Below are 27,840 nucleotides of genomic sequence, written 5' to 3'. Positions count from 1 at the left end.
TGCATTCTAGTAAAAAAATCTAACAATAGTAATAGTAAAAATTCTATAATAATAAATTCTCATAATGAAGTCTAACGACAGCAATAATACTAAAAATCCTAACAGTGCGTCCGAAACCAGCGATAATACTAAAAATTCCACTATTAATAACCATTCTAGCAATGAATCCGAACGAGAGTAAGTCTAACAATAATAATTCTAATTATAAACTATAATGATAAAAATTCTAATAATAAAAAAATCTGGTAATAATACTAATAGCAGCAGTTCTAACAATGATAATCAAACCTCAGCGGTGCGGTGCTGTGCAGTGACACGGGTGTTCGCCGTGACCCAGCGCTGCCCTTGCCCACCTGGTGACGGGCCCGCTGGGCTGCTTGGTGCCCGCAGTGGAGCCGTCCCGGGGGTGCCCCTACCTGCTGTGGTGCCTGATGGCATGGAAGAGCTGCAGCCTACGTGGATTTTGAACATTTTACACCTGGGCTAACGCCAGGGAGGGGAGAAGGAATTGCTAGGTCTGCTTGCTGGCTCCCGTGGCAGCTGAGGTTCCTGGAGATGACGAAATTTTGTTGTGTTCTGGCACAGCGAAACCAAGTGGTGTCACAAGGGAAAAGAGGGGTTCTCCATGTCGTGCTTTAAAAAAACCAAACCAAAATAAACAAACAAAAAAACCCCCAGACAACACCTTGATGTCTTCTTGAGCATATGCAGCCTGGATGGCTTGGGCTGCATCACCCAAGACCGTGCCTGGAGGCTTGTACAAGAGCCTCATTGTTTGGGTGGTATCAAACAAGGCCCTGGGTGTAGAGTAAGTACCCTGCGATTCTTGAAATAGCTTCTTCCTTTTGTCATGGTTGTGGGTGAAGAGGGTGCAGGATGAAGTTGGGTGGAAGTCATGTTCCCGTGTGGTACAAAAAAAGTCTTGCAAGAATGGTTTTATATTTGCTTAAAATTGTGCTGAGAGGTGTGTAATTCTGTCTGCGTAGCAGAAGGTCACTGCCTACCCTTACAGCAAAAAAGCCCCGAAGTCGAGTGAAAATTTAAGTTGTGAAAATGCACAAAGCTATTCTTTTATAGTTTTTAATATGATGACTTAAGAAAAGGCAAATTGTTGGAGTAACAAAAGTGGACATTCAGGTGCCAGTACTGTTACTTGAAGAGCTGGGCAGCTTTGGTGTGTTAACAGGTAAGAAAATGTGTGAAAAGCTTTTGTCCAGGATGTCTCACTTTTTTTCCTGTTCACATACTAGGTTCGTAAAGGTGGTGCATAGCTGTAACTTGAATTTAGGATCTTTTCCTAGTTCGAAAGCTGCTGACAGTTTGTGGTCTGGAATTGTTTTTCTCCTTTGGCTTTTCAGGCTGAATTCTGGGTAAGGATCGTTACGGTGTGCTAATGAGGCACTTCAAGCTGTACAGTTAAGGTATCTTTTAGACCTACATCTGGAACCTCTACCCCAAACAAGTTGTGTGAGGGGTAATGAGAGAGAGAAAAAATACCTTAAGTCTTCATTACCTGTAACATTCCCAGCTCCGAGCGTGGGCAAAACCCCTGTAATATGTTACCTTGCACATCAGTGTCTCCTTTGGGTGAAGAACTAATTTTTTTTGTTTCCCTGTTGTCAACCAGCTGTGCTCAGTGTCATGTTTGTCTTTTCCAACAACTTACGACTAGGCAACAAATTCCAACAGTACCTGATGGGTTGGTCATTTGCAGGTGGTGGCTGCTTTTCACAGCCATGTGTACACCCTTGTACCTTGTTGAACAGCTTGTCAGCCCATTCTTTCAGAGTTATTTAATAAAAGCTAATATGATATTTTAAGTAAATTTTGCTTAATAATTGCCTCCTTGTCACATTTGCTTTAATTAATGGAGTTTGACCGATGTTCTTTAGAAAGTAATATAAAAGGTTATCTGTAGGAGTGCCAGGCTGATGAAAAATAAAGTAACTTCACCCTGCTTTTAGTGAAGGAAATGTTTGCAGTAGAGTGGAAAACTTTGTGGATAATTGCTATCTCCTTTTTCTTCTCCCCAGAGAGTCTAGGATTGTGGGTGTAATTGCAGCTGAGCTGATGTTGTCTTTTGGACTCGTTTTGAGAAACCATCTACAGACTTCAAAATGAAGCTGTCAGGTGGCCTTTTTCTAGGTGAATTTGCAATGGTTTCTGTTCCAAATCCATGGCTTCAGATACTCAGTTTCCTGGTGCTGTTTGTGTTGACATTCCATGAAGCTGGTCTTGATGGAAACTTTCTGTTTTGAAGCTCAGAAGGGAACTGAGCATGCTCATGATAAGATTCCATCAGTTAAAAAGGAGGAGGTGGGAGGAAGCCTCTGCCTATCACCATTTTGAGTAGTTGTGTTATCCCAAATTTCAGTTCTTCACCTGATGTGTAAGAGCTGTTCACACACAAGAACTGAGACACCATGTGTCGCACGTATGTGCAGACATGGGTGCTTAGTGGTAAATCCACGAAGCTAGCCCCTTCTTCACACGTGGTAAGGCATTTTACACACTTTGAACAATTGTTTACCATTTCATTTAGTCTCACTTAATTCTCATTGATTCTTATGAGCCTTGAATCCATTTAAAGGTACAGCATTCTTTTTTTATGTTCTTTGGGGAGGGGGCTTTGTTAGTAGGGAGATTCCTGTGCTCCAGGGTGGATCTTTTAATATGTAAATTAGGATCGTTCACACATAGTTCGAGTAATTTTTTGTTTGGTCTGGTTAACATGGTCCCAGCTTGACATCCTTATCGTATCTGTTCCTTCTCTCAAGGCCATGTCTTCTTACTTATTTGTAAGACTTTATTAACATCCTCTGTTTTCCAAATTCTTTCTTGATTTTTGTTACAGATATTTACATATCTTTTTTAAAAAAGTAAATAATTCTTGTATCAGTTTTGTGGCCTAATTGACCGGGATTTGACTTCTAATTGTGATGGTGCTTTTGATCCTCGGAAAATGGCATCTTCTAGATGTGAATGATCAGGTCTATGGAGTTTTTCAGTAGACTTATCCTGCTCAGTGAACTGGCACATGCCTATGTGGCTTACATGGCTGTGTAGCAAAAATACAAGAAGGTATAATGAATTCTCAAGACATTTCTGGCAGTGCAGGGGCCAATATAAGTGGTCTTTCCCTTTCGCATAGAAGAGATGCTCTCTGTACAAGGCACGAAGTGTCCCAGATCTAATCACTGTCTTTTAAAGGAAGATACTGCTTCCACCTCCAGGTACTTCTGGGAGAATTGCAGCTCTTTTGCTAGATTGTCAAGGTATTTTCATAAAAGAAATTTTACAGGAAAGGCAGTAGTCTTCCTATGTGGATTAGGTGTCCAGTTAGGTCTGAAGATGTCACTGTGTTAAGCTTTTGTGCACACATTTGTTCTAATCTTGGTCAGCCAGGCTTGCAGCTATGTGTCTCTCCTCCGCCCCTGGCCGCAAATTTGTTTCCTGTATAGGCGTTGTAGAAGACTATATTTTTCTTGCCACTTTACTCTTTGTAGCTGTCACTTTCTTTGATAAGTGTGAAAGAGTAAGTGATGTTTGGATTGTAACACAATTACTCTTTTATATTGCTCTTGCTTTCCCAAGCCTGGTCATTTCGGTTTCAGTGGATTTGAATTTCCTCAGACTTGGCAAAGAAGAGGCAGCATAAGACGCTGTGTGTGCATCTTAAAAATACTATATATATATGAAGTTAATGTAAGAGATAAAGAGAGTTGAATTCTCACTGGTTGTGCACAGGAGAACCAATTTCATACACTAAAAAAATGGCTAGTAGATATTTTAATTTGGAGTTTAGGATTTATTTTAGCCACCAGTAAACACTTTTCTTCTCACAGTGCTTTTTCTTTTTTCTGTAAAGACTGAAAAAAAAGAAATCTAGGAAGAACATTTTGGGGGCTGCATTTCCAGTGCTATAAATCTTTCTAATGTGAACTCAGTTTGGTTTTTTATAGCCAAAGGTTGAAATGTAAGGGGTTTGGGTAATAAGCAAGTTGGTTAGCAAATGTAACAGAATTTTAAGCCATTTTTAGGTGTTTTTTATATATATATATATATCTTTCATTAGAACGTTTATTGGAAGCAACTGTCATGGACTTTTTGGTATGGTTTGTGTCTGTTTTTACTAGGGAAATGTAATTTAGGCATCTAGGGTACTTGTCTTGATATGAAAGCACTAACTCAAATAATGCTTTGGGAAATAGCATCCTTGTTTTCTGTTTTTGTATCTTTGGAAGGTTTTTGTTTGGTTGGTTTTTAGGCTTTGTATTCTAAGCAGAACCCCCAAACCAGTTCCCAGATGCAGAAATTGTTGTTTTTCCTAATCTGGGTTAGATGTTGGCTGGCAACACTGCAGCTTTTCCAGAATAATATGTAAACTGTGAATTGGAGTGATGTTTGTGCCATAAATATCTTACTTAGCAAGGCAACCATAAGGCTGCTGTGATTCATACAGGTATGTCCCAGACATAGGCAAGCCATGTTGTGCCTCGGTGGCGTAGGAGAACCTGGAGATACTCAGACAGCATCTCTGCAGCAGGCTACCTATGTGTATTCTGGACGTGTTTTGAATGGAGTCTACTTCATTTAAAGACTGTTCTAAGTAATTGGAGTCAGATAGGGAAAGTGTATTTCAGTTTAAAGCTGGGTGTTAGACCAACAGAGAGTTTGTAGGGCTATGGAAATAGTAGCAGGGAATAAAGGGAGGAGGAGCAATCCCTTTGAGCTCTCACCCTTTCCAGTTAGTTCAGTAGTAGGGACAGGCAGCTGGAACATCCTTGACCCTGCTGAGTTTTGAAGGAAGTGGATGATGTGTGAGATTCCCCAGAAAGTCTTAATGTTTACAGTGCACAAGGGAAACATATTCTTCCTTCTAGTGAGCTTGGCTTGCTTTTGGTGCATGTTGAACTAAAAATGCTGCAACAAGGTAAAACTGCAGTAAAACCTTGCTTCTATTCCACAATTAGTTTTATTTTCAAGACTTGTTGGCTTCATTCTTTACTGGGTTCCTCATCAGTGGTGGGGTCTTTCCATGCAACAGTGAGCTGTTTGATGTTGACATGCAGTGTGAGTTTGTGGCTGAGATGTTTTTGATAGGACTTTGGACAGGATGTGGATATGACTTTGCTGTATTTAAAACTTAGATTGAGCCATGTGACTCTGGATCCATCTTGGGAATGAACACAAAAACTGGGGACACACACACATACACACCAAAAAACATTCCCCCAAAGAAACCCTGAAACCTTGGCTGAATTGTGGTCAAGCTGACATATATGTTGGGGGAAAATGTTTGGGGCGTTGACTGACCCAGTGAAAGATGCAATTTACTTACCAGTCTGGATTTGCAGGATAATCCGTTTTGTACTAAAACAATGTACGCTTTTCTTTTCCCCACCTCCCTCTGACAGTGCTTTGGAGGAAAATATCATTGTCACCATCAGTGATGCAGAGGAAAGGACAGGGAGCTTTGCAAGTACACACACAGCTTTTGTAGCTGGAAGCTATATTTTGTGTTGATAGTGTTGTCCCAAATCTCAGTCCAGAAACTCGGTTAGGTAGTAAATAACTTACTGTAGAAAGTGTTATAGCCAGTAATCCAGTAACAGGCTTTGCACAGCACTTTCACTTACCATCTGTGTTACTGCCTCAGTCTGACTCAGTGATAAATGGCAAAAGCTATAAAGAAGGTGCTCATCAATCCATCACAGTGTGGAGTGGCTGCCGTTGGCACTCTGCAGGTTTCCTTTCAAGATGATCTTCCATCTACTATTGCTTAGACTTAATATGTTCAGGTGTTCCTCGGCCATTTTCTAGGCTAATACTCTCATTCTTTTAATCTTGCACAAAATTTTTCAGTCTTCCTTTGGTAAGTTTCCTGTGGACCATAGTTCTTGCAGTCCTGTGCTAGGAGTCTAAAAAGCCTTGTATTCTTTCTCACAGTTGTGTGGGATAGAAATGCTTGACTAGTTATTTCTTTCTGATAAACAAAGTATGTTGAACTCTAAGGCTTTCTCTGTAAAATGTTTTTTAAGAATTGTACTGAGCCACCTAACAGCATTTTCTTTAAAACTTTGGTAGCATTTCAATCAGAAGTGACCCCAGTACTTCAAGGGTGGAGAAGCACATGCATGTTCCTATTTTCTGTGATGTTTGTGTGCATTAGCTATGTGCTGATACATGCCCTGGTTCAGGTTTGGTTTCTTTTTACGAACTAGTACGTCTGGGTAACACTTCCCCTTTCACTAGAGATGGTGTTCATTCCTTCTTTATAGATGTAGAAGTTGGTATTGAAACGGGGTGTAGTGCACCTTACTCAGCAGCACACGTCTCTGTGAGGTTACTCTGTCCTCCTCCAGTTTTAGTCATAAGCAGTTTTTTTCTTTAGTGGTGATGTTACTTTTATTTCAGTGTTTTCCTGAAAATGTATCCTGGGTTTTTCCATGTGAAATAAGCCCATTAAGGATACTTTGCATTGACAATTGCTTTCTAACAGGGGATGTGTTATGTACAGTAGATATTTATTACCCAAGTGTAGGTGCTGATGTTAAAGTGGGGTCTGGCACTTACAGTGCAATGGAGGATGACATGCAAGATTTTTAGTTTTCAATCTCCTCGTGGCAGTTTATGACAAATGTTTCTGCTGATAAACACGCGCCCACCCCACCCCACCCCGTCTTGTTCTGAATTCCACGTTCCGGGATAATTTTACTGCACTGTTTCCCAGGGGGTCCCTCTGGGCAGGGTCCTGTTGCTTGTCTGTTTTCCCCTCTTTGATTACATGCTCTTTGTAACTTGTCCATAACGTTGCGTTTCTGCTTAGTATCCCATAGAAGCCTGGTTCTGTTCTTGATTTTGGAGCAATTTTCTCAGGTAGAAGCTTTGAATTACCTTTGAATCAAGCTGTCCCTGGATGACCTTTGCTTTTTGTTTATGTCATTAGTTTCTTCCAGAGTTGTTTCTCATACTGCATTTCATCAGCTCAAACTGTCTTCCTTCTGGGGTACTTGTTGTTCATTAGGTCCATTCTGAGCTGGCTGTGGAAAATCCCTTTGATGAAACTGCTTTTGCAACATCTGTTGAAAACAAGTGGCTAAGTTACATTCATTTATTTAATTTAACTCAGCTCCAGTGGGAAAAGAACAGGACGTATGTATAGCAGATAGACCTTTCTAAAGCATACAATAGTATGTGCTGATCACTTCCTGTTCTTTTGGTGTTGGGATTTCTCTCCACACACACACACACACCCCACCCCCACTTTTTTTTGTTTGTTTTTTGTTTGTTCAATAGCACCTTTCAGTTTTGAGAGAAGCTTTATAGGAAACGCTCCAAAGCAGAGAGCAAAAACTAACATTTGTATGTCACAGTGTGATAAGGAACTTAGTGGAAGCCTACTTCTTTTTTTCTAAATGTGCCACCACAGTATTTTTCCTTTTAAACCATATTGTTGCCTACTGTTATTTCACTTGTGGAAGTCTGTTATTCACTAGAGTACAGTCAACCCCTAATTTCACTTCCTGTTTTCATTTAAATATTTTTATTCACTTGGTTCTGGAAGAATGAGGGTGTGTGCATGTGTATGTATATATGCATTCATACATATATACTCACATACATGTATACATGCAAAGAACACATGTATTTGTGTTTTTCTATGTTTGTTGCTTTTTCCCTCTTTAAAATTGAATATGAGTGATTTACTTGGAAGTATATTTAGGATTATGAATGTCATATGCTGATATTGCTCACCTGCTTGGTTTCTTTTTAAATACCACTTGTATTATATGTCATGCCACTTGCTATGTAAAAATAATGTTGTTTAAGAGCTAAAGCAACTAATAGTGAGAATAAAAATTACTGTATTTGACCACAATTAAATCCATCCCTGGAGGTTTTACATACAGAAGACTGCTACAGACATTCTGAATACTTTGCTAAACAAATGTGCTTGGGAGAAACTGAATGATCTGAACTTCAGGTGTTAAAATAGGAGCAGTGTGGTGTTTTGCACATAGCATTAGTTTACAGTGGCTATGAAATAATATTTGCAGTATAAGTGCAAGAATATGTAGCAAAAAAATCTCTGTTCCTCATTGCATTTCTTTCTCCTTGGCAGAATGTGTCACATTTTAATGTCTTGGTTTGCTATGATGTAATTCAGGAAATGAGCCTGTCCTTTTTCTGCAGTACTTTCTCTACAGCACGTGGAGATAATAACTGGTACACCTTGTTAACCAGTGAGCATAAGATTACTCCACTAACCAGTTCCTTAAGAGTTCCAAACAAAAATACTTCCTCAGTGCTGAAACCATTGCATGGTTGGGAGCTTCAAAAGAAGGCAGAAGAATACAAGGAAATTGCTAAGATTCCTCTAAGCCTGAAGAGGGCATAAGGGAAGGGTCTGAACATAAAGTAGAAAAAGGCTACTTGTGTTTGAGACTGTGTGCTCTCTTTCAGAATAAAAAAATGCGTTTTGCGAGGTGAAAGATTTTATTCAGAATCTAGTTAGGATGCAAGAGTGTAAATCATCACACAGACAAATTTTCATGGGAAACTGATTAGGACTAGCAATCCTGGAATGTATCTCATATAGAAAGGAGCCCTTAGACTTGAAAGAAAGGTGTGGGCTGAGTAGCGTGGCCTAGGAAAACTTTTTCACATTAAACCTCTTCTCACAGTGTTGATAAGGAGGACTGGAAAAGCTGATTTCAGACTTCTTGGATATTCACAAATTAAATGTTTGGAGAATTTAAAATTCTCAAGACACTTATGCAAGTTGGTCCATAAATTCTGGGTGGCCACGGATACTGTTTGATATAGTGGTGGTCCCCACACTGGAACAGTTGTGCTTGGCAGGTGTGCACGTGAGCTGTGAGGCAGTGTGTCTGTTCTTACTGCTGGAGAGTTGTCATTTGGTGGTAATAGCAGCCCTTCCAAAAGGTGATCACAACCCCTTTTCCCTAGAAGGGGTTGAAACTTGAGAAAAATTGTGCTTGCAATTATATTTGGTGCTCCAGCCCTCTGCCTGGATGCTGGGGAGACTTAACTCTGCAAAGAGAAGATGCTAAGTGAGAAACTAAGCATGTGACCCAAAATAAGGAGGTGTGAAAGAAGAGATGTAACCTTAAAAACAAAAACAAGTGAGAAGATTCCTGTTTTGGTTTTGGTGCTGTTGACTTACATGCCTGTAGTTTCTCTTGTGAAGAAGACAGTTAACCAGTGATGCATATTCCCAACAGCAGCTGAGACTATAAAACCTCCGTAGCTAAACCCTTTTTCAGAAATAGGCCAAAGTAGGAGGTAAAAATACTGTCATGTTAAAAATTTCCTTCAAAAGAGCTAAGTATCGTGTCCATTCTGGTTTTGACCTCTCTTACTCTGTTCCTCTTATATTCTCTTTGCTCCAGAATAGCTCCTGTCTGGCAAGTACCTTGAGATTTTTTGAAGCTAGTGTATTTCTGATTTGACCATTGTTTCTTCAGGAGGAACAAATAGATTATTTAAAAAATAAATCATCCTCCTCTTCCTTTTCCCAAGTTTGGAAAGATAATGGAGATATATTATACTTATTCAGTACTTTTGGTCACTGTAACCTTTTTTGTAAATATGGGAAGCATGGTCTCATGGGAATCCTTAAGAACCTTTAAGTATGCATTGGTAATTCACATGTATAAATTAATAGCTGATTATGTTACATAATAAATTAAGAGCAAGTGATACAAAAACTTGCCCTGCCAGTCTGATTGATTAAAAAACTCACAGCAAACAACAACAAACCAAAATAAACCCTGAGATCATTTGGTCCCTCTTTAGGAACAACTTACAGTTTCTCAGGGGTAGATCTTGAATTTTACTGATTTGTGAACAGAGCTATTGCACCTTGGAAGTTCTGGTGTACTCATAAGTGGTCTATATAACTTGACACTGCAGGCTTCTGTTCTCCAAATAGATGTAAATGCTGAGCTTCTATGAATTATATGTGATCTTACTCATGTGAAAGAGACTGTTGCTTAAATTCCAGGTGAGTATATTCCTGAGTCTCCAATGACTGAAGCCTAAGTGGTGGAATTGAAATCCTTGCTCTTTCTTAACAGGAATCTTTTTGAAATGCTTGGTGTTTGTAGTAAGATTAAGAATGGTGATTCAAAAAATAAATAGCACCTTAGTTTGCTAGCCTTTCTGGAGTGCCTTGCGAATGTTTGATTTTCCTCCGATTCACCACTGTATGAATCATTTACCTTTAGTTTCCTGACCATGTCAATACCCTCATAGCAGCCATACTGAAGAAGACACTGAATGTTCTTACCCTGCTGGCACAGGACCCTGCTTCTTTGCTTTTTGCCTTTTTTTTTTTTTTTTTTCCTTTCCAGCTCGCTTTTTCACTCAAATCCTGTAGTTTTGTACACTTCTGTCTGTGATGCAGCTTGGAAATGAAGCCCTATAGGAATTAGAGGTAGAGGTTGCCATGGCAACTGGAGGTGTTTTTGTGTGTGAGTGGTTTTTTTTCCCTTCACTTGTTTTGTTTTGTGGTGATAGGAAGTGTTGAGATGCCCTAGATAATGCTGGGATTACCCAAATTAAAAGAGGAAGAACACTTATCTTAGGGTTACATGTGTTAATAATTTGGCCTACATTTTAATTGTACTCAGTGTTTCTTTTAAAATTACACTGTGCTGTGGAGATAGGTGGGTGCTATTGTAGCCAAGATTAGCAGTGTTTTTTATTCTAGTCTCTTCAGGATTTTTTATTACATTTTTATGTTCTGTGTTCAGTTTTTAAGCGGCAAGGTGGAAGGAAGTGCACTCCCTAGGGATTGCAACCCTCCTGCTTACTGGTTGCATAACTGAGAGGCAGGGGCTGGGTTTTTGTAAAATGCTGCCTGTCACTTCTTCCTTGATTCATTCGAAGGATTTCGGATGTGTTTTGGACGGAATTCTTGGGTCCCATCTCCCCCCACCCTGAGCACTGAGCAAATTCATTGAGGCGCTGTGTGCACGGGATGCATGTGAGGTATATGTTGTGTGTCCCTGGTGATGCACTCCACAGGTGCAGGACTACATTGAAGCTGCTCTGAATGTTGTAGTGTTGAGAATTATCTCCACGTCTTTGAATGTTGTGAGGGATTCCAGGCAAATGCAACAAGATCACAGTTTTCTGCCAAAACGCCATCATGGATTATGAAGTCCCACAGTGCATTAAATTCTGCTGTGATCTGCCCTGTTTATGTAAGTAACTCAAATTCTTCTTTTTTCAAAGTTGAAGATGTGCTACTGTTATTTCCCTTTTATAAGTGAGGAGCCATTTTGGCGTGAATATGTCTAAAATTGCAGAAGTGTTAACAGGACTGATTTTTGTAGGAGACATCTGTGTTGTCCACCTGGCTTTTCAGAAACTATTGAAGTATGACATTGACAATGTGGTATGTGAAGTTCTGTGTGCTGTACTGGGCAACCAGTGATAGTAGGTCAACGTATGTGAGGGGTAGAAACCTGCAGTGTTTATGTGGGTTGCCTAAGCATGATGAAGTTTTCGTTTTACGGACACTTGCAGTAAATGTCAAATTGTTTTAGTGGATTTTCCTTAAAATTGAGGTCTGGATCAGTCTTGCTTGTGGGTTTTGTTGTGTTACTCTGTTCTGAATACTGTAAGCTATAGCTCTTTGTTTTGACCAGTAGCTGTGAGTCAGCTGGAGGGTGCTGATAAACAATTGACAAAGTTTCTCTTTGTAAAGCATCACCCTCAGAGCAGTGAATTGCAGAAGCAGTTGCACACAACAGATGCGGGGAGTTAAGTACCATGTCTTTAGCATTCATGACACTGGTGTGCATGTCCTAAAGTAGATGGTTCTGTGGTCTGGCTGGGTCTTTGTTGTCACTCCTCTGTTTTTAACCATTTCATGCTTCTCTGCCCCTGCTGTCCTATTTCACTTACAGATGCTGCAGAGCTGGCACCTCTCTGCTCTGGCCACTGGTTTTTATCTATGGTTCAGTTGATTGCATGGGCAATCTGCAGCAGAAGACAAAAAAGGCTCCAGCTTAAAGGTAGAACCAGGGGAAAAGATGAGTGTTTAAGTGTCTTCAAGAGGCTTGTCTTCAGTGGTATCTGGTATTTGATGTTTTTTCTTACCCTCGTGGCATCACATGGAAATTTTGAGTGGGGTGTCATTGGAAGACCTCTCTTCTCCCTTGAAGGATGTTAGGAGCTATAGCCTTTCACTGCAGGTGCAGTGAGGGTGGTCAGAGGTTTTTCTGTCAGATTTCAAGCTGACTTGATCAGTTCTAGCTATGTAAATATTGCAGTCTGGAAGACCTTGCAAAAAGCCAGACTATGTTACATGATCTGGCAATCTGGCTTGTATGGGCAACCTTCATCCTCTGGCCTGTACAAAAGAGCTACTGGGGTGCTTAATTGTTTGCCCTCACACAGATCTCTGTGGTTCAGAGACAATTCCTTTTCAGGATCCCTGTCTTGAGCGTAATTAAGTACCACTGCTAGTCACCTAAGATTGCGGGCTCGCAATTCCTCCTTGCTGAAAGGAGAGTCGCAGCCATCCCAATGGTCTGTGGCTGTTGCATGGTGGATGTGACTTCCCAGTAGTGTGCATCACCATGCTAGAACCACACAGTGGAAAGACAAACTCAGTGAACAGAGGGCAAAAACTGTGTCCCTCCAGGCTCCCTGTGCAACTCCATGTTGTGAGTGGGATGCCTCTTGCTCTGCAGGATTTTTCTTTGGGAACTGTCAGGAGATGAGTTGCTGAGCTCTCTCCTGATGTTAAAACCCTCTTGGAGATTTCTGGGTTTCCATCAGTGAACCAGTGCCTTGTCCCAGGTGCTGTCCTGTCTTTGACCTAATCCTCAAGAAGAGAAGTTGTAGGTGATTTCTGGGTCTGGATGTGAGTTTTGCACTAGCCGTCTTCCATCTCTTCGAAGAAGAAAAAGCTTTTGATGTCAGGGAGCTGTTCTATGCTAAAATAACACATCTTTTAAATTCTGTGTCCACCTTCATTTCACAGGTGTGAAGTCTGATCCAGATGTCTTTCAAGAGGGAGAAAGTAAAGTCTACGCAGAACTCTCCTTTCACATAGAATCATAGAATAGTTTGGGTTGGAAGGGACCTTTACAGGTCATCTAGTCCAAACACAGACACACCATGTAATGAGCAGAGATATCTACTAGATCAGGTTGATCAGAGCCCTGTCCAGCCTGATCTTGAATGTTTCCATGGATGGGGCATTCACAACTTCCCTGGCCAACCTGTTCCAGGGTTTTGCCAACCTCATCATAAAAAATTTCTTCCTTGTAGCTAGTCTAAATCTACCCTCTTTTAGTTTAAAACCATTATCCCTTGTTCTATTGCAACAGCCATACTAAAAAGTCTGTCCCCATCATTTTTATAAGCCCCCTTTGAAAGGCCACGATAAGGTCTCCCTGAAGCCTTCTCTTCTCCAGGCTGAGCAACCCCAACTCTCTCAGCCTTTCCTCACAGGAGAGGTGCTCTAATCCTCTGGTAATTTTTGTGGCTGTCCTCCGGACCTGCTCCAACAGGTCCACGCCTTTCCTGTGCTCAGGACTCCAGGTGGAGTCTCACTGGAGCAGAGCAGAGGGGCAGAATCACCTCCCTCAACCTGCTGGCCACGCTTCTTTTTGTACAGGCCAGGACATGGTTGGTTTTCTGGGCTATGAGTGCACATTGCCAGCGCGTGTCCATTTTTTCACCCACCAGTACCCCCAAGTTTTTCTTGACAGGGCTGCTCTCAATCCCTTCATCCCCCAGCCTGTACTGACACTGTGGCTTGCCCTGACCCAGGTGCAGGACCTTGCAGTTGTCCTTGCTGAACCTCATGAAGTTCACATGGGCTCCCTCCTCAGTCCTGTCAAGGCACCTCTGGATGGCATCCCTTCCCTCCAGTGAATCAACCGCATCACTCAGCTTGGTGGCATCTGCAAACTTGCTGATGGTGCACTCAATCCCACTGTCTCTGTAACAGTACTGGTCCCAGTACGGACCCCTGAGGATCATCACTGGTCCCCATCTGGACATTATGCTGTTGACAGCTCCTCTCTAGATGGGACCATTAAGTGAGGCCATACTGCAGCATGTAAAGTGGAGAGGGAGGACCCCTCTTGTTTCTGTAGGCACAGCTGGCAGGGTGTCTAGGGTTTTCTGCTGGGTATGGTTATGATGTAGAAAAGCCTGTTGACAAAATGGAGGTGGCTACTTCTGCTACTGTGGTATAGCTTCCTTGTGCAGTTGTTATTTGCTCCTTGGAGTGCAAAGCACTGGTAGAACTGAGCACACAGTGTAGGTGCCTTTGTTGTCCCTCTAGCTGTAGGTACTCTAGCTTCATCTGGTTAGCAGGATTTAGGAAACCTGCTTGGTCAGAGATGGAAGGCAGTGGAAGGTGCTTTTCTGACGGGTGCAGTGCTGTTCATTTGACAGTATTGGGCTTACTGTACCAGGGAAGATGGAAAAGCAAGATAGAGTTTATTGTTAGACTTCAGAATATTTGAAGCCTTACTGAAGGGAGAGTAAGAGGTCCTTAGGGTAGCTATGGGGCTTTAAAGCTACCACTATTCAAGCAAACCTACTGCAATCAAATTGGTGCTGTTGTGATTGACAGTTCAGATATATCATTGAACTCATTTGACTGTTTTGTTATTTAGTAGCTTGTCTTGTTTTTGCTTGACTTGTTGCTATGTTATTTCCTGACAGCATACCTGAAATACAAATGAATAAGAATTCAAATATGCCGCCTTGAAATTACAGAGCTCAGAAGTTATAAAAACATTTTTTTGGGGTAACTATACCTACAAATAGAGCTCGCTGTCATGTAGACAGTTCTGGAAATACAAAGTACAATGTAATCCACAGTAAATACTTGGGAAAGCCGAACAGGTTTCTCATCTCTTCTGGACTTTCAGAGGAAGAGTATCCACAATGCGGGTCTTACTGAACTGTAAGACGAGCAAAGGCCCAAGGTTTCTCACCACAGTGAGAGAGGAGGATGTTTTTAACACCTGACTTCTTAAAGCTTTCAGAGATTTTTCCATTTCTGTCTTGCTGTTTGAAATGTTCTGTGAAGACCAGGGCTTCTTTAGTGACAGTTTTCCTGGTGACATTTATGAAGCATTGCTTAACAGACTTCTAAACTTAAACTAGGTCGTGCGTTTGTCTGAGAGAATGTACAGGTCTTTGCATGGTTCTGCTGAATTGGGAAATAAGCTGGCAAGGTCCATGTACTGCATCCAGCATTCCTTTCAGCAAATAGTCACAGTATTCAGTCTGGCTGTGGTCACAGTCCTAAACAAAAAAGCTAAATGTGTCTGTGTTGGCAAGCTGCTACAGTAGAAAAGGAACTCAAAACTGTGTAACAAATGTAAAAGTTAAGTCCCACAAAATTCTAGTGAAAAGAGAATGTTGCTTTTAAGTTACTCATGAAATCAGCATCTCCTCCGTCAGCTGGAATGGTACTGTCTGCATAAGCAGTCTGATAACAGCATGTTTTATATAATAATTTTGAACCATTGAGATTAAAAAAAAATACAAATCTTTTTCTCCGATCTATGACTGCTTAGCTTGAGGGCATTTCTCAGAGCTATTGTCTTCTAATTATCAATGGATTTATTCAGTGAATGCAAAGGCGGTTCGGCTGAACAAAATAGTTGGCTTCCAGGATGGGGGATGACTTCAGAAGTGAGTGAAAAAGCTCCTAAAGGGCAGAGGCACTGTATGATTAAGCCTGTATTTTGGCTTCTGTCATGTCAGGCATGTGCTATGGAAAAGAGGAGGAAATAACCTACTTGCTTTTGATAGACTGACTTTGCCTGAATTATCTTGGTGCTGATATACCCTTTAAGTCCCACTGATTCACTGTTTGGAAAGTGGAGACTCTTACTGTTGTCCTGCATAATAGCTTTAAAGCTTTGGTTTACTCCCTGGCTTTGCTAGATTTTTTGTTTGGTTTGTTCTGTCCATCTGTAGACAGTTGTCCTTTCTCCTCCTTCTAGATACGCTGCAGTAGCTATGCCTCCTGTAGTGAGCGTACAGTGCACTCTGCCACGGTCTGTATGGGTGTACTTTTTTTAAAGTACAAGCTGATTGTTCCATGTTAAGTGCTACTTCTGTACCTGTCTTCCTTCCCCAAGTGCTTGTAACCAGCCTCTTTATAAACCAGTGTTATTGTTTCATGACTGTGAGCCCTGGCAGAACAGAGGTGGAAGCTAAGACATCTCCATGAATGCTGGTAAACAAAATGGGAATTTTGAGTTCTTCCCAGGTTCTGGACTAGATGGTGATCCACCAGAAGGCAGAGGGCCCTGCTTTGTTTGAGGGTAACCCTGGGGAAAGTGGTTGGACTGAACAAATATTTGCTTCCTCTTTCTTAATAACAGGGGTAATAAGAGAACATCTCATATTCTCTTATTCTAGCAATGATTTCCAGAGGTCTTTAAAAAAGAGCTGGTTTTTTTCACTTGCTGAGCACTCTCTTTTTTCTTTTTTCTTTCTGTTTGTGAGGGGAGGTGTAAGAATAACACTTAATGTGTAGGTTTTGCCACATTACGTGTTTTTTTTGCTGTTCTTTCTGGTCTGCATTCATTAACTGTCCAAAATAATCATCTGACTTGTTAAAATAAGCAGCACCTTGCTTCACGAAGGTACCTACCTAGCTGCAGAAATAGTTGAAAGAGAAATGGAAATAAACAGTTCTTCATGGCTTGAGTACACAGGGCAAGAAATACTGGAACGAAGTTGTGAGAAGGGAGGTTTGGTTTGGACATCAAGCACCAGGTTCATAGCTGTAAGGACTTTGGAGGATGTAGAGTTGGCTGTGTTCGGAGGCTGTGGGTCGTCTCTCCTGGGTGGGTGTTTGGAGCGGGTTTGGCTGCCATTTGTCAGGAATACAGACTAGCTGAGCTCATGAGGTTACTTGCTACTCAGTTTTCTGTAAGAATTAATGTGTTACTTATGTGCTTTCATTATAGTTATATCAGAGACACACTGAGATTCATGCCTAAAGTAGTAAATATTTTTGTAGAAATTATTTTGACAGTGTAGCTGTGTGGCAGAGAAATAACACACCATCTGAACTATAACATTTGACTGTTTGACATCAGTTGAGCAGAGTTGTTACTACTGATATTTTTCTATTTGGAATGAGTTTCAGTTTGCAGATCTGAGAATAAGGGGATAGAAATTCCAGTGCTCCCCTCATCCTTTGGGCTCAGGAATGTCCTCATATTTTTCTTCCCAGCAGTTGTCTTCTCAGGAGCAAATCATGCAAAACCTCTGAATTCCCATAGTCATTTGCTTTGATAGATGCTGAGACTTCCGTTAATTGCTGAATTTGTATCATTGTCAGGCTTGGTGTCAAAAGTAGGACAACATTTCGTAATTCTGAGGAACATTCATATTCTGAAGAGTAGCTCTGACTTCAGGGAGAGGAAATGCCTCCAATTGCAGAATAGGTTGCAATAATGGCTTGATGTAGCATAGGCAAATTCAGATACTCCCTCTTCTTCAGGATTGATGATGCCTTATATAAGTTGGTGACATACAGAACAAAGATTTGTAATAATTGTGTCTGTTTAAGAGAAATATTGTTGTTGCCAGAAGTACTGATGGATGTCTCTTCTTATCACTAAACTTTACAGGAAGCCTGGGAACATTTTTGAGTGGATAATTTACCCTTACTCATTCTTTCCTATCCCTGTTCCATTCCTTAATCTTGGTGTAAGTGAGACCATGTAACATATATCTTGTTTTTAATCTGGTATATTGACTTGAAGTAAAAGAATCTTGGCTTCTGTAAATTGTTGTGTTTTAGCAGGCTGAAAGCAGTTGTGCTGAATTACAGCATGTGAGAGTCTGACTGTAACTCTTCAGACTATGTAGTTAGATGTGCTGCACTCTTAACAGTAATGCTCCCTACTGGAGTTAATGACAATGAAAATTACTGAAAGTAGTGAAAAGGAATTGAAAAATTCACCCTGCTGGAGTGAATTACACCTCTGGAGTAAAATGGCATGAGCCATTATTCTTTCTGTAGTGCCTGTTGCATTTAGAACATAGTCATGTTTACTGCGAAGCACAAAGTTTGAAACTGCACCACATATCCTTTGTGCTGCCCTGAGACTGCTCCTAAACCTGATGGTTCTGATTTCTTGCTGAAGTTGGTGGCCTGTTGCATCAGGCATGTGGTAGTGTAAAAAGTGCCTGTTCTGTCACCTTCCCAAGGAGTCCACCTAATCCCAGCAGTTCAATGGAGAAATAGCAACACTGTCATCATACTCCTGGTGCTCAGCACCCTGGAGTCTGCAGCCAGGAGGCAGGTGGCTCTTCAACCCATCCGCTAGCAGTGTGGTCTCAGACCAGAGTTATCACAAAGTACAAGTCTGTGAACTTATCCTTTCGCCATCTGTAAGGAGCTGGATTTTTTGGGTACCCCTTCTCTTCAAACAATTGCCCCTCTCTTGGGGCCTGTTGCAGTGTTCCCATGGCTAAGTCTTTAAACACGTGATGGGATTGTTAAGAGGCATGGTCCTGTTTTTTCAGAGACCTGCCTGCCTTCAGTCAACAGAAGATGACGCTCCTTGTAGCTGCTGGGATTTGTTCAGATGGAAAAAGAAAACTTGATTACAGATGAGTCGTGTTTGATGTTGAAAATGCAGTGATGAGTTGGAGGTTGTTGTGTGAAAAAGGAGTGAGAATCTCAGGGTGTGGGGGCTTATGATAAAGAATGAAAGCTGCTGTAAAGTTGAAGGTGGGGAGAACACAATTGTCCCACCTGCATCTGGTCTGGGAAGCTATTTATAAACGTATTTGATTCTTAAAAGGAATACTTAAAATTTTCGAGCCTAAAATATGTGTGAGTACAGAGAGATATTCCAGTTCAGGGCAGGAGGAGTAAAGTTGCATTTAAATACCTGATGAAGACTTTGTCCATGTTTCTCCATCTACTGTGTTTCATGTTTTTTTGAAGATAACCTTTTAAAGATGACATGGTTTGGATAGGGATCATCTGTAACATTTGCAGACACCTGCTACTGGAAAAAAGAACTCCCCAGTATTAAATCTACCATTTTATTGCCTGGGGTCTATGAACATAAAGTGATGTGTATGGCAGGGGTCGGGGGGAAATTCTCACAAATCGATGAGCCTTGAGTCAGCTTTTACAGTTCAGGCAAGAAATGAAGTTAGGAGTTGTAATGATGCATCTAGGGAAATGTGTGCCCAGTGTGTATGAAAAAAAGGCAAACTGAACGCTAGACATTATTAGGAAAAGAACGGGGAAGGGTGACACAAAAGCCACTTCTATGCTGCTATACGAACTCACGGTGTGTGCATACTGTCTGCACAGTGGCTAAACTGCTGGTGAGTCCATAGGAGTATCATGCAGCATTAGATATTCAAGAAGGCTTTTTCTTTCCCTTTTTTTTTTTTTTTAATCACCCTTGTAATTCTTCCATGTAATCTGTGTAAATTTATAGGGCTTTTTGTAGAGGATTGTAGAGATTTTTCATTTATGTAATACGTCTACATATATCAGGCCATCCAGTCAGTAAACTCTCCAAGACAGGGATGACTTCCAAGTCTTACATTTAACAAGATGCCCTAGAGAATTACTGCTTTTCATTTAGTTTTATTTATGTTCCCATTAATGAGCTGAGTATGTTCTTTAATGCATTGCACTTAAAGTTTTCCAGAAATGAAAAATTTATTATGCACTCATAGCTGGGAAAACAATTCTGAGTTACTAGGCCATTCCTGGCTGAGCTAGTGGTTTGTTTTAAAAACAGGAACAAGCCCTTTAGTCAGCTAGGGCATTCAGTAATCTATAACCTTTCTGAAAAGATTAGAATAAACTTTTGCAGGCCCTTGCTGGGAATTACAGCTTGTGCAGGTGACAAAATGCGAGTGAGTTACAGCACTCAGAGATGACGATGAACAACAAGAAACTATTGTTTTCCAAGTCATCCAGTCAATACTGAGGAGTTGTGGTGTTGTCACTTAATGTCAGGGTATGAAATTTTCCTAGTACTGGCTCTGTGACAGGCAGCTGGCCAAAACACTGTGTTGTTTCTTGGGAGTCACTGGAGTTTGCTGTTGGTCTGCGGTGTGCCAGTGCATCTCAGGTTTGCATGGAAGGAGCACTCAGCTGCAGGAACTTGCCTCTGTCTTCAGGTACAAGACCTCTCTTCAAGAGTCCTGAATGTGACCTGTGGCAATGAAGGGTGATGGTGGTTCCTTTGTAAGTACCAGACCATGTCCTGCAAAACCCATGGGTTGTGGCACCTTGCAGTGAACATAAAAGGAGGGATTTTTTGGAAGAAGGAGTGGGTGTTGCTGTGGCTTCTGGAACTGGTGCAACTTAATTGAGATGTAAGAAGCAGAGGCAGAGGGGCAGAAGGCTACTGGCAGGTCAACAAATCCAGGCAACAGACAGTTGGAGGAGAAATTGCAATTTACTTTGCAGGTGCATTTGTTAAGCTCAGAATAAGTCCTTACTGAAATGAGAGAAGTGCTCTTGCCTTAAGAACCCACCTGTGAATAGGTGCACAGTCAGTCATGTGTTAAACTGATCAGACTTCCAGAAGAGAATCAAATCCATTTTGGTCTTTTTGTTGACATTCCTTGATCCTCCTTGGAGAGCAATTTAGTAGCTCTGTTTTTAAAAGTGTTTAGCAAATGTAAAATTAGATTTATAAATACAATTGTTAAAGTTAAAATGTTAAAATAAAAATTTACAAATAAATTTGCTTGAAAAACAGCAAAACTGGATTGTGATGAGTATCTCCTCAGAGTGGAAACAAAAGTAATTTTCAACACCACCTAGGATTTTCCTCAGAACTGGATGGTCTTGTCATGCATAGGAGAAGATTATGTGTTAAATTTGGTATTTCTTGGGCAATTCTCACCCAGCCATCATTTGTGTGGGACACAGACACATTGCTAGAGTCTGCACGGGACATAATCCACCTTCTTCTTTCAAGTTTTGGATTCTGCTTTGAAGTCTGTCTTGAGGACAGAGAAAAAGGGTTATTTGGAAAAAGTGTGGCATATTGGAGGGTGTAAATAGCTGTTGCTTTGTTAACAAGTGTTGCACAGCTCATGAGTTACAGCGATCATAGAATCATTAGGTCCAACTGTTAACCCAGCACAGCCAAGTCCATCACTAAACCACATCCCTAAGCACCGCATCTACATGTTTTTTAAATACCCCCAGGGATGGTGATTCCACCACCTCCCTGGGCAGCCTGTTCCAGTGCTTCACCACACTTTCAGTGAAGAAAGTTTTCCTGATCTCCAATCTAAACCTCCCCTGGCGCAACTTGCAGCCGTTTCCTCTTGTCCTGTCACTTGTTACCTGGGAGAAGAGACCAACCCCCACCTGCCCACAGCCTCCTGTCAGGCAGCTGTAGAGAGCAGCAAGGTCCCCCCTGAGCCTCCAGACTGAACACCCCCAGCCCCCTCAGCGGCTCCCCACAAGACCTGTGCCCCAGCCCCTTCCCCAGCCCCGCTGCCCGTCTCTGGACACGCTGCAGCCCCTCTACGTCCCCCTTGCAGAGAGGGGCCCAGACCTGAACACAGGGTTCGAGGGGCGGCCTCAGCAGTGCCCAGTGCAGGGGGACGGTCACTGCCCTGGTCCTGCTGGCCACACTGCTGGGGACACCGGCCAGGGTGCTGCTGGCCGCCTGGGCCCCCTGGGCACACTGCTGGCTCCTGCCCAGCCGGCCGTCACCCAGCACCCCCAGGCCCTTTCCCACCAGGCCCTTTCCAGCCGCTCTGCCCCAGCCTGTAGCGCTGCGTGGGGCTGGTGTGACCCAAGGGCAGGACCCGGCACTGAGCCCTGCTGAACCTCACACAACTGGCCTGGGCCCATCGCTCCAGCCTGACCAGGTCCCTCTGCAGGGCCCAGCTTTTATGTCCTGCCTTCCTAGGGACAGCTGAGGGAGATGTTTTGTATTTCCTTGCAAGTGTATGTTGGAGAGCGGCTGGCTGTATATTCACTGTGTGTTGCTGTATGTATATATTGCCTTTTTCTTTATTAAATTACCAAGTCAAACAAATGTGACTGGGGAAGTAACCCTAGGAAGTGAAGGCACTTGGGCAAAGACCACTGTAAAGCCACATCTCATGGTTGGTGTGGGCATGGAGCAGTCCTGTGGTGCCTGATGGCCACCTGGCTTCTTGCTGTGCTTTGGGAATATCTAATTTTTCATATAATTGAAGTAATTTATTATTGAATAGAGGAGGGGAACAAGGGAAAATTGTCAAATATTGTTGCTGCTGTACACCTGACCATATAGTTAGGTGCTCAGAGAGACCATGAAAAGTCCCCCAAATCTGCAGGTACATGTTTTGTGGATTCTGTCAGTGTATCTGGAAATTGCCTCTCTTCATTTTCCCTCAATATGCTATAGCTTCATTCAGTTTAAACCTGGATATGGATGCCTTGTATTGAAAGTCCAATGTGAAGGTTGCAGGCACTGTTTTCTTCCAATACGCCTCGTGTTTGTCTCTTCCTTCATCCATACTGTTAGGTACTTTTGGCAGTGCTGAAAATGCTTAACTAAAGGATGCACTGAGTGCTCCTGCCTTTCACACCTTAGTGAAACCATCACTTTTGTATACAGCATCTGAAAGCTGCATTTGAAATTGCTTTGTTGTGACTTAGACAATCCATAGATGCATGGGCTGGTGCCTCATCACTGAGTTTGTATGGAGAAATCTTCTGCCTATAAATAGAACAGCCTGTCTTCTTCCGCTAAATGATTTTACCTCAAATTTTGCATTTCGTATTCTGAAACTTCATGCAGCATCTTCTGGCTTGTTTTTCCTGGTGAAAGACCATCCCTTAAAAAACACCAAACCTCTCCTGGCTGTCAGAACTTCAGGCTTAATTGCATTCCCTCTCCAGTGCTACTGACACAAATTTAGAATTCACACCCCCCAGTACTGTTCATACTTCAGTTTGGCCTGCTGCCATTTCCGCGCCCCTCCCCCCCCCCCCTTTTTTGGGGAGTGTTGAAAAGAGAAGCAAAATGGTGCCTTGTAAGAGTTAGTGCACCCCCTGAGGAATTCTGTGGGACAGGAAGAAGAAATGTAGCTGCAGCGTGTGCATCCTCCCTGCCAAATCTGAAGCATGTGACAGGCAGAGGAGGGATGTGTGAGTACCTACTGAAAAACATGTGAAAATCTTCTGTGGAGAACGTTACAGTCTCTGTTCGGACCCTACTGATCTCCTGCCATTTGTCTCTTGATATTTCTTAATTGTTTTTTTGCAAATACTTAAATCTTTTCCACAAAATTTTTGGAAATTCATTATTTTGTGTTTTCTTTCTTGATATGCAGTCAAGCAGTTAAAAGCTTTATGCACCTTCCTGTTTTTCTCCTTGCATGAAACCTTTATTCACTTTTTGGTTTACCGCTTTTCTGAAATTGCTGGTTTGAATAAGTCTTCAGTATTATTTTTCTGTGCCACGAGATGTTTCCTCAGCTGAACCATGGGATGCTGTCTTTATGCAGGGCCGTATTTTGCTGCTTCTGTCACCACAAAGAGAAAACTGAGTGGTATTGTGTTCAGGCACAACTCACAACTTGAGTTGTCTGAATAAATGGACATCATCTCTCAAGATCCTTGCCCATGGAAGGAGCTTCACATCTGTCGGCTGATTCGGAGCCTTCTGAATTCCCTGAGGCATTTGTGTAGGGCTTGGTTAACCTGTGTATTGAGTTACTGTATGTGCACTTCAAGCCAGTAGCCACTTGGAGATACTGGTCTTGCAGACCTCAGTTGCCAGCTGCTTCTTGCCGATCATAAAATTTATGGGAGCAGTCTGTAGCGTCTTGCTCTGTGCTTTCCTTTCTAGTTTGCCTGCTTCTGAACCAGAAAAACAAAGGAAAACTGCGCCATTTCACTGAATTTCATTACTCACTGATGCTTTCTCCTTGACAAGTTCTCACCCCTTTATGAAGTTCTTGACAGCTGCCTATTTATATTTGAAGCTTCATATTGTTGCCTTTTGTGGGTTGGATCTGTGGGAACCTTTGTCACCATGCTTCTGCCTGCAGGGGCCAGCCCTCCTGACCTAGACAGGTTCAGCTGAGCTTCAGGCACCACCTGAGACAGGGAAAAGACTGGGGCAGATGTCTTCTGTCAGTGACAGGGCATATATGGTACATTTCAGACTAGCTAGTAGTGGGCAGGGAGCATCTCTCCTGCAACCTTTACAGACTTGTTCTCACAGCAACTAGCTGACCCTTCTGAAAGCATCCATAGAAATGCTGTGGAGACCTGAGGAGAGAGTAGGTTATGTCCATCAACATCCATGTTGTTGTAATATACGTAAGTGTGATAAAGAATTCACCAGTTCTCTGTGTGGGGTCATACCTGTGTTCTGGAATAGGAGATGCTTGTTTCCTCTGCCTGGACAATCCCTTTGTTCTCTTTGGTCTCTTACATGCTGATGGGCTGTGTGCTCCTTCCTCCATAGTGACCGCGTACAACTGTCTTGGGCATCTGCATTTTCAGCTCTGAGAATCTGATTTATTATCCCTTCATTGACTGTTTCCACCCCTTACCTGCCTTATTTAGTCACGAATGCTATCAACCTTAGAGATGCACTTAATACTGCACAGCACCCAGCAGAAGGTTTGGATCTGCTCCGTTCCCACTTCCTTTCATCAATGCAGTAATCACTCTGCGTTCAACCATGGATGATGAATAATAATGTGTTTATACGCAGTGGTGACTTGCAGTGCTACTTCTTTTTGATTTGCAGACTAATGAAAAACAAATGTCTGCCTGCTGCTTGCATTAAGATGAGCGCCAGTGTGAAAGAGGTTATCGTTCTTTTTGTGCCAGATAAAAGGAAAGGTTGCTTGGCATGGACTAGCGGTAAATCACAGAGAAGTGGATCTGGATTTTAATGCTTGAGTTGGCATGGGAGGCAGCAGTGTTGTGAAATCGGAAGTCAATGAGCTGGAGAAGGGAGAAGAGAGGAAAGGAAAATGGTCTGCTTTTGGTGGCAATGGCCTGCAGATGGGAAGCTTGAAGTGCATAGGGGTTTTCTCCATTCCTGGTGAAACTTAGGAAGCAGTACAGCATGCTTCTGAAAAGCAGGCATGTGTGAAAACCTCCTGTGTACAGCAACAGCAGGCACGGGGAGAGGTCTGTGCTTCCACACGAGGTCAGAGCCTGAGCATCTGTGTAAGGCTTTGCGCTGGAACTGCTAAGGGTAGTTCTGAAATAAGGAGGACTCTAAAGCTGTAGCTGCACAGCTTACTAGCTCCTCATTAATGCAGGGTGGTGGGAATGGAATAAAGAATGCCTTGTTTTCTTGGAACAGCTTAACATCATGTAAATCCATGGTAAGAAGCTATGGAAAATATGATCCCGATGAGAATGGATTTTTTCGAATGCTGTCTTGCTTGAAAGCGTACTTTGTGGAGATCAGGTGGAATTCTAAACCTGTGCTTCCACAGTAGAAGCAATAATTAGTTGCTCTTGACTTTCAAAGCTGCATGCAAATGGTGACCTTTAATTTAGTATCCTTCGTCCATTAGTCTCAGTGTGTAACAGTACTGTGGTTTCTCTCATTTATTCCTGTCACACGCATTAGCTTGTAGAATAAGTTTACTTTCAAATGTGTGTATCTGCTTTGGCTACATCGAAGAAGCTGTTTTGGACTTTAGATTGTTTAAAATATATTTTGAAATTTAAGAGCTCATTGTGGTGCTTATGGGGAGAAGGTGTGGGAGGGCATGACTCGCTGTAGGCCTGTAATGTATTGGTTTAAACCCTTCTTCTTTTCCATTGCCAATGCCTTAGTAACAAAGTGAGATGGAGTTCACGCGCTGCCTGAAGTGTGGCAGTCATGTACATCCTCAAACCTAGGGGAGAGCAAGTGTGATTAAAAAGATATGTTCCTAATTGTATTTGACTCCATATCATTTTTTGTTTTGTTTCTCACAAAATCCCTTATTTGTGAAGATTTGCTCACGGTTCTTATTTTATTTCCACAGTTTGCAACTTCATGTCTCATGAGAAGTGCCTCAAGAATGTCAAGATACCATGCTCATGTATTGCTCCAAGCCTTGTAAGGGTGAGTAAAGCACACATTGCCTTTTCCCTTTCTTGGGATAATGGCACAAATTTATTACTATTGAACATGGTGTAGTACAGTAGTGGCTTGTTGGTGTTGTAATCCTTCAATCAATTGTGTTAGTCATCACCAAGGCTTTTGTAGCCACTCAAAGGCAAAGTTTCATCTCCTTTGAAAAGTCCCTGCTATGGGCAGCTGTGGATAGTCTGTCTTTTGAAGAGCAGTTATTTGCATTCTTTAAATACTACTAGATATTCTTACTTGTGTGTCATTACCTGGAAGCCTTGCAATAACGTAGCGGGCCAACTGATTGGTATCAGTCCTCTCAGAAAACTGTACCATGTGTCATACTGAAGAAGAACTCTCTGTACGCCACCAATGTTTTTACAGCAATTGCATCTTACTGGGAAAATACTAAAGCTTCTCTGTCTAGGGAAGGGGCTGTGTTTAGCCTCTGTTGATTGCTGCACCTTAAGAATTTGCTTGCTTATTGTGTCCAGAGAATAAAGTCATTGCATTAAAAGCATAGGATTTCAAAGTAAAAAAAATCTGAGGGCAGGACTTCAGCTGATGGTAATAACTCAAATTTATTTATTTTGGTAATTAATAAAGTACTTGCTTTCAGATGCCCTGTGACTTTCTCTCCCACAAGACTTCATGCTTAAGAGATTGTTTTTAAAAGGTCTGAAAGATGAATCAACATTAAAGAAGATAATAGGATGCAACTAAGGCATTAAGAAGTTAAAATAATGAGAAGACAAAGTGTATTATCCGCTTGGGAAAAGATGACAGAAAAGGAAAAAAGGGGAAGGAGATCAGAAACTTACTGGAGAAGTAGTAAAACACTACAAATACCTTAAAGAGCCATATCCAAAAGTCAAATGAAACACGGCTGTAAAATCAGAATCATGTACATTACAGACTTCTCTGACTAAAAGCACATTTATGGGAACACATTGTGTAGACCTGGGAACCTGTGAAGCAGATCTGCTTCCCTTCTTTGTATCCTAGAAAGCTTTACAAATTCCTTTATGTTGTGGAAACCTATACAGGGGGTAGGACAGGAAAGTCTGAAACAGTATTTTGAAGTTACATGAATTGGATAGAGAGAAATCAGCCAGCCACTTGTTTTCCTTATATTTGCTTTGTCTAAATGATCATGCTGTTAGGCTTACTACACACTTCCTCTTCCCCACATACTTTTCATCTTGAGAGGTATAACTTAGGTGAAAAAAACTTGTCCAATACATAGGAAGTTGCCAGTGAAATAGTAAGAAATAATTGCTCTCAGAACCCGCGGTAAAGGGACACATAGATAGAAATGATATTGCTAGGAATTAGCAACTACTACTGTTGCAGTACGCTGGCAGCCGTTGTAGCATGGGAAAAGGAACAGAGTCAGATGATATAGGTATCTTTGCAAGGGCCCTTGGGGGGATGATAAATCCAACTGGGAAACAATTCAGAGTGTTAGAGCTGTAAACATTTGTGACGGCTTCTTTTGTGAATGTGCTCTAAATATAATTCATTGTTAAAAATAGCATTTGTTCCTTTGCCTTTGCATGGTAAAAATCCTGCATTTAAACTTACTAATGCTTCCACTGGCATTAGTTGTGGATGTCAGTGTGGGGTTTTTTTGTTCTTTTACCAGTCCCCGCCCCGTTCTTTACCTGCCCCAACACATAAATTTTATCTAATAGTTTGCACATAAAATTAACTATTG

General features: G+C 41.8%; 1 protein-coding gene across 2 annotated transcripts in view; it reads left to right on the top strand.

Annotated features, from left to right (window-relative positions):
• DGKQ (diacylglycerol kinase theta) overlaps window positions 1-27,840 on the top strand; it is a 108,843-nt gene that overhangs the window by 419 nt on the left and 80,584 nt on the right. The window contains exons 1-2 of one of the 2 annotated variants that reach the window (XM_056325264.1): window positions 2,069-2,145; window positions 26,038-26,117. In XM_056325264.1, the coding sequence (XP_056181239.1) occupies window positions 2,118-2,145; window positions 26,038-26,117 (108 nt within the window). In that variant the 5' untranslated portion in view covers window positions 2,069-2,117. Of the gene's footprint in view, window positions 1-2,068; window positions 2,146-26,037; window positions 26,118-27,840 lie in introns of those variants that run through there. The other variant, XM_056325263.1, reaches the window with a different exon arrangement.

Source organism: Falco biarmicus, chromosome Z, assembly GCF_023638135.1.
Source record: "Falco biarmicus isolate bFalBia1 chromosome Z, bFalBia1.pri, whole genome shotgun sequence".
Classification (NCBI taxonomy): Eukaryota; Metazoa; Chordata; class Aves; order Falconiformes; family Falconidae; genus Falco; species Falco biarmicus.
This window is presented reverse-complemented; position numbering and strand designations above follow the sequence as displayed.